This window comes from Apis dorsata, unplaced genomic scaffold (assembly GCF_000469605.1).
Source record: "Apis dorsata unplaced genomic scaffold, Apis dorsata 1.3 scaffold_326, whole genome shotgun sequence".
In the NCBI taxonomy this organism is placed as follows: Eukaryota; Metazoa; Arthropoda; class Insecta; order Hymenoptera; family Apidae; genus Apis; species Apis dorsata.
Genome location: NW_006263594.1, coordinates 360,694 through 367,690, shown reverse-complemented (window position 1 = coordinate 367,690; position 6,997 = coordinate 360,694). Strand labels below are relative to the sequence as shown.

Below are 6,997 nucleotides of genomic sequence, written 5' to 3'. Positions count from 1 at the left end.
AAAAAAAAAAAAAAAAAAAAAAGATCTATAGGTTTTATACTTACAGCTATCATCTTCCTCCAAAAAAACTTTACTTAGATAAATACCACCAACTATTGCAATAAACTGGAATAAAAGAAAAGTATTATTTTAAATGTGTTTATAATTAATACATGATAAATTATGATATGGTAAATTGTAAAAATTAATAACTTACACCTAAGATGCATTGAGTAGATGCGTGTAAAATTTCAACTATTTCATAATCTAGTACACAATCTGTTACATTTGTTGGTCGGGCAGGTCGAAATAATTCTGGTTCAGTAACATCATAAATAGCTTTGCAACCTGGTCCATTGACATGCCACCAAGAAAAACTACCAGTACCAAGATTTAAAATATCACTATTCTGAAAGATTAATTATATATAATATAATTAAAAATTGATTCAAATTATAAAAAAAGGAAAAAAAATTATATAAAAAATTAATACTTACTTTATCCAATACACCTACATTAAGATAGAAACATATCATAAATATATTCCATCCCAACCACAGTGTATTCCATATACAGTACTGAAATAAGTTTAATATAAAGATAATTATCCTTTTATTATTAATTATTTATTACAAGATATTAAAATAAAATTGCACTTACAGATATAATATATTTTGGTCTATATTGAAAAGCCCCAAAAAATCCTAAGATTACAAATATAATGTTAAAGAAATTGACCAGTATCGGGGCCCACATAAAGCCCAGAAAGTCGAAGACCTGACGTTCTACTGTAGTGATCTACAAACAAAAATTAACAATTCTACTTAAATTTAATAAATCATTAAAATAACTAAAAATATCTTAATATTAATCTCTTTAATTTCTGTTAACTCTATTTTGCCTGTGTTCTTAATCTATATCAATTACTCTGTGTTCTAAATACCCAATTAATCTGATGCTCCAAATATGAATGTTCATGAACTATTTCACTATTTTGCTTGCTTTTAAGTAAAAAACTTATTTTAAAATATAATAATGATCCATTATTTCGATTATTTAAATTTTCAATTTATTAAAGCCAAATTAATAAAAATGATTACTCAATAACATTGAATCTACAAATTTTATTAATGTATTGTGTTTGCATCTATTGCATTTCATTTCTTATCTATTGAATTTTTTAATTTGCAAAAAACATCTTCGTAATGCAATGTAGAATTCTATCGACGCCAATCGACAAGAAAGCGCTTAGAAAGTAAATAGTAAAAGCGGTGTTAAATAGATTGCCCAGTTTCTATTCGAGGATCTCTATTTTACAGAGATAAACCACGCGACCCATGGATCGATAAAGCGATGCGATAATCGAGCAAGTATAATTGTTTCATCGAGGTCCGATATCGTCGATAAAATCGTTCAAATCGTACGGTTCGTTTACGCGTAACAAACCGCAATGCAATATATTTTAATTCTTAAAAAATATTTAATAATTAAAATCTTTCCAGCAACTAAATCTTTTCGTGAGAATATCAAGCTATGAGTCAGCGCAAGAAAAATGAGAATTGAGCGTGTCACAGGATGATGACAATTTCCTTTATCGGGAAATAAAACATTTTTCTTTCGATGACACTCACGAGTTGTAAGATGCATATTGTCAATAGGAAATGCCTTCGATTACAAATTCCCATGTCATTTGGCCAGACGGATTTTTAGCGTGCGAGGCCACGGTTTCTTTGGTCACTTGATACGAACGATCTCGTTGCGCGTTAACTGCATCACTGTGGCATGTTCTAATGCGCCGCCATATTCCCACGACACTTGTTCCGTCCCTTTCTCACGACCGACTGGTGCAAGTGACATGCACCATACTGCACAGTGCTGCTCGCAGTAACGGTGACAAAGACGATAATGATGTAGCGGCAATTTCAAATTCAAAAGAAAAATTTAATTATCCTTTTCAAGCTGGATGTTAATTGTCAATATCAAATATTAAAATCTTGTTCAATGACTTATAACATGAATATTTTACGAGAAGTAATAGATAATTTTTATACAAATCTAACAAGATTTGTTTTATTTTAACGATATTAGAAATATAGATTTTTATTGTTTTTATATTTTACTGAAAGTAAAATAAAAAAAAGTAATAATTTAAATAATAATTTTGCAAAAAAATTCATTATAAATTAAAATTATTTAGTTTATAGTTCAGTTTCATATCTATTTCTATTCGAAATATGTTTATCTATATATTATAATAAACTCATGTATTATTTATATATTTTTATATTATCTTCAAAGCTATAAATATTTCTTATAATATAGACAAAATTTAGAAATTTGCATTCGTATTCGCTCGGCTTGTATCGAACTGTCGAGTAAATATCCCCTCTCCAATTCGATAGTCGATATCAAAACAAAATCGCAATCCGCGTGTTATTCCACTGACGAAAGTCGCAGATATAAGACGTATATTGTATAAGCTATTTTATGCGTAGTACGTATTATTTTTATATTTATTTTATATATTATTTTTATATATTGTTCTTATATTGTTTAATTAATAATTTTATTCAATAAGTTTTTCGAACATACCATAATTGATAATTCTTTAGCAATTAACTTATTTTTTTTTCTTTTTTTTTTCACTCATCTATTTGATTGTTAGAATGATAGATAGTTTACATTCTTGACTTTTAAAAAACAATTTTTAAGTTTGATTATTAATTTTATTTAATGTAATCGATTTTAATATTATTTTAAACATTTATTTTAAAGTTTTATTTATTTTCTTTTTTCATGCAGATTATGCGGTGTATGTATATTTGCTGATTGCTACTATAAAGACAGGAAAAATTAAACCAATAGATCATCTTTTAATGATGTCTCAAATTGTATTTATCTCTAGATAAGATATTTTTTTTTTTAATTAAATTTAATATTAGATTAGATCATTTTTAATTAAGGTAAGGTAAGATTAATTATATATATAAATGCATAATAGAAAAATATCGATCAATATTGTTAAAAAACAATGTTATTTAATTTAATAGTAATAATAAAAATAAATTATAAATGAGTAGTGAAATTTCTGTACATTCATGGTTTTATTATTAAGAATTAATTGATATCTTTTTCTTCTTTTTTTCCTTTGGTTTGATCATCTCCTGCAATATGCATATATATATTATATATGTGTGTTATATATGTATGTATGTAAAAGTATCGTAATACTATCTTATTTACCTATAAAACTTAATAATACTGGTAAAAATATCAAACCATGCGCAGCACCGAAAATTACAATACTTAGATACATTCGGAAAAAGAATACTTCAAAAATTTGAGTTTTAGCAAACGCCAGTATCACGATTCCTATAATTTTGGTCAATGTAATTCCGGAGAATACCTATAACGAAAAAAAAAAAAAAGAATATTATTAATTCGAAGATTGAGATTGGCAAATACTAAATACTACGCAAATTATTGTACATACCGAACTTCCTATACGATTAAGCGATTCAGACGCACGTTCAATTTTAGTTTCCTTCTTTGATTTTAAATACGAATGTATAATGTGACTGCAAAATTCCACAGATATACCAACAGACTATAAGTGTAAAATTGAAATTTTAATCGAATTTAATTCTTTATTTTTTTTTATGTAATTCATTATTAGCAAATAAGCGCTATATAAATATATATATATATTCTTGTGTTACCATACCACGACTAAATTGACAAGAGAAACTGCATTTAATTCTATATGCCACCAATACATAAGTCCGCCAATGTTTACGATGATCATGCATACTGTCAATAGTACCGTTATAGCCGAAAATAAGGAAAATGTTAGAATCAATGTCACTACGAAAATGACACAAAGGGAGTAACCCAATGAAATTAATGTTTCTGTCCATATCGTAAGATATTGTTCGTAAAACACGTAAAATACACTGTAATAAAAAAAAAACCATAATTTTCATTACATTACAATATATGGATACAATAATGGATAAAGTAGAAAAAATCCAAAAAAATTCGAATTTTACAAAATTAAAGAATAAATATTTCAAAATGTGTGAAAGCATAATAATAAAATATGGACAAACCTATATGGAAATACAGTTACATCCTCGTCTGCCAGATTATTTATCATAGTTGTAATATTATTCGCAATCATTCTGGCAAATCTTAGAGCTTCGTACCAATCCGATGATTTTTTTAACGGAGTATGATATCCCATGAAATAACTGTCTCTGACATCTATTAATCCGTTTTTATCCGTCTTATAATTCAACGCCTACGAGTTTGTAAATGAAACGATTTCAAAAATGTTGATGAGAGAACAAAAGGAATTAGATACATGTGTAATTCCATTGTGAAACAGTTCTAAAATTAAAAGATAAAAATCTTACATCAAAATATGCCGCTCGACCAGCTTTTGCACATCTTTCATCCGGGATATCTTGAAGAAAATAAGGCAGATATTTTCGAAAATCATACGCGGTCGGCCGATTGTAATTTGTAATATTGATTTTACAACTTTCGCATCCTTCGACTACGATAAAATATAATATAATAAATAAATTTTGAAAAAAATTTAAAAATGTTATGAAATATGTGGGAATTGGCGATAATTACATTGCGAGTGTGGACAAAATGATTCGTTTGCTTTAAAATATTTGCAGCAATCGGAAATCTGCGACCAATCTATGTAATCGTCCAACCAAGATGAAGCTGCTTTCGATAAATACGATCTACGATTGGATACAATTTGATTAGCAATGGAATCGAATGAACAATGTTAAAAATTAATTCGTATAAAATATTATACAAACACTGCAGGTTGCTTAGATGCCGAGTAAATTTGAGTATAGAGAGAATTGCTGTTGCACCCTTGACCACCACAAATTATATTTTGTACCGTAGGATTGCTGTAATTCAATCCAGGCGTTACTATAAAATAAACAGGTGGACCCATCGATAGAAGATCATCCATAAACTGGAAAAAGAAATCGATCGATCTTTTATCACGTCATTGCCATTATCGTTATAAAATATCTCTTCGTAAATATCTGTAAGTTATATATACATACGAACACACGTAGTGTAGAACATTACCTCGAAGTATTTCAAAACGTAAGAATCTTCGGGCATCGAAAGTTTTTGCTCCAATCCTACACCAATTTGCGGCACTATTACAATATGCATTATCAGAGAAATGAAGAATATTACCAATACGATTATTCTGACCGGTGTTTTCATAAGAAATGGCGTGTAATAGCGTTCAAAAATCGTATGGACAACATTGAATTTTTGCTTGATTATAAAATTATTTTTCGTTTTCAAGCAACAAAGCACATCGAAATATCTTTTCTGAAATATGAAGTGAATTTCGTTGAAAAATTTGAAAATTTTTTTTTCTTTCTTTTTAGAATAAATACATGTCGAAATCTTACCTCGAATCTTCGCTCGTGAAGTGACAAAAGGCAGACGAAAGCTGTTATTTGCAATAGAAAATTGATCAAGATCGATACCGATGCATAGAGTGCAAAAGTATTTACAGCGGGCATTGTCGATAATGTTCCTAAAAATAAGGATTATAATAGATATTCGATATATGTGAACAATGAATTAAACAATCGAATTATGATTATGAAAATCAAACTATAGATACTGACCAATCAAAAAACACAAACACTCGGATATACTGGTGAGTAACATCGACGGACCAACTTCTCCCAAGATTCTTCCAACGTGTTCGTGTATGGATTCGTCGTCGCATTTTATATTTCTGTCGTACGTGTGAATCAAAATAAAAATATTGTCTACGCCCACAGCCAATACCAAAAATGGAATTACCTGTAATATGTATTATACATACGTATTACACAGAATTTATACAGAAAAAATTATTTTACATTCGATATTTTTCGATACTCACTTCGATGGTGAGGAGTGTCGTTGGCACTCCTACGTAACCAAATATACCAAGAGAGCAGGCAACCGACGCTATTACAATGACAACACCTCCCACGCTCAACATTATTTTGCTATTTGCCTGAAATCGATTATGAGAAATTCGATTCAACTCGAGAAATACATTTTGAATCAAAAAAAACTTACGAAATATTCTTTCACGGAACATTTTATCTCGCTCAGAGCAAAGGACACATATACGAACATTATCACATAACTGATCATCACTGTTATTGCCTCTGCTCTCGATGATCGTTCCAATTCATCTTCGATTGATCTCTCCGTCGTATATGCGACATCCATGAACTTTGGCCTCTCTTTGGCATCCCATTTTTTCATAAAATCAATGAACCTAGAGAAAAGTTTATAGATTGAAATTCGCAATTCATTCAATTTTTCAATTTATGGAATATTATCAATACTATATATTTTGAATCCTTTGGTACTTATTGTAGTTGATGTCATTATCCTAAGTTTTAAAAGAATTTCGAATAAATCAAGCAGTAATATTATTATCAAATCTTGATCACGTGTAATAAAGTAAAGAAAAATTATTATTTAAATCCTTTTTTCGGATATCTTCGATATATTCGAAAAGTTCACAATATTTATTCCTCCAATATAATATTCAATTTATCTTGACATCAGTTACAATTTTAAAATGATGAAAAATATATACTTTTTATTGAATTGAATATTGAATAATTTTCTCTTTTAAATTTTAAAACATCCTATATATTTACCTTTGTTCCCATTTGAGAGCCGATTGGAGGACGGTTTCGTCCAGCGAGTTTTTCACCAGAAATGACAAGATTATACCTGTCGATTTGATGTAATCTTCTGGCGCGTAATTAAATTCACCTTCGCGTAGGAATCCTCCATAAGCAAGCGCAGGAAAAACTGGGCCTTTGTACGGCGCCATACACTCGTTATTGTACTCATTCCTTGAGGAAAGAAAAATGGTGAGTAGTATACGTCAAGAATTTTTTTCTCGCTAGTGATTTTTCACTCGTAACACAAAATAATCAAAAATATTGAG

General features: G+C 29.0%; 2 protein-coding genes and 1 long non-coding RNA gene across 3 annotated transcripts in view; 1 reads left to right on the top strand and 2 right to left on the bottom strand.

Annotated features, from left to right (window-relative positions):
- Window positions 1–1,880, bottom strand: part of LOC102674694 — an 8,009-nt gene extending 6,129 nt beyond the window's left edge. The window contains exons 1-5 of the mRNA XM_006617790.2: window positions 1,611–1,880; window positions 640–777; window positions 477–557; window positions 197–388; window positions 45–105 (exon numbers count right to left, since the gene is read on the bottom strand). Of these exons, the coding sequence (XP_006617853.1) occupies window positions 45–105; window positions 197–388; window positions 477–557; window positions 640–777; window positions 1,611–1,664 (526 nt within the window). The 5' untranslated portion in view covers window positions 1,665–1,880. The remainder of the gene's footprint in view (window positions 1–44; window positions 106–196; window positions 389–476; window positions 558–639; window positions 778–1,610) is intronic.
- The window catches only part of LOC116185895, a 13,636-nt gene that overhangs the window by 3,497 nt on the left and 3,142 nt on the right, over window positions 1–6,997 (top strand). The gene's annotated exons all lie outside the window — the stretch shown is intronic.
- The window catches only part of LOC102674834 (NPC intracellular cholesterol transporter 1 homolog 1b-like), a 6,733-nt gene continuing 2,731 nt past the window's right edge, over window positions 2,996–6,997 (bottom strand). The window contains exons 9-21 of the mRNA XM_006617791.2: window positions 6,702–6,902; window positions 6,106–6,310; window positions 5,924–6,040; window positions 5,661–5,841; window positions 5,439–5,566; window positions 5,101–5,355; window positions 4,818–4,981; window positions 4,621–4,736; window positions 4,395–4,537; window positions 4,089–4,279; window positions 3,704–3,932; window positions 3,473–3,586; window positions 2,996–3,385 (exon numbers count right to left, since the gene is read on the bottom strand). Of these exons, the coding sequence (XP_006617854.2) occupies window positions 3,215–3,385; window positions 3,473–3,586; window positions 3,704–3,932; window positions 4,089–4,279; window positions 4,395–4,537; window positions 4,621–4,736; window positions 4,818–4,981; window positions 5,101–5,355; window positions 5,439–5,566; window positions 5,661–5,841; window positions 5,924–6,040; window positions 6,106–6,310; window positions 6,702–6,902 (2,215 nt within the window). The 3' untranslated portion in view covers window positions 2,996–3,214. The remainder of the gene's footprint in view (window positions 3,386–3,472; window positions 3,587–3,703; window positions 3,933–4,088; window positions 4,280–4,394; window positions 4,538–4,620; window positions 4,737–4,817; window positions 4,982–5,100; window positions 5,356–5,438; window positions 5,567–5,660; window positions 5,842–5,923; window positions 6,041–6,105; window positions 6,311–6,701; window positions 6,903–6,997) is intronic.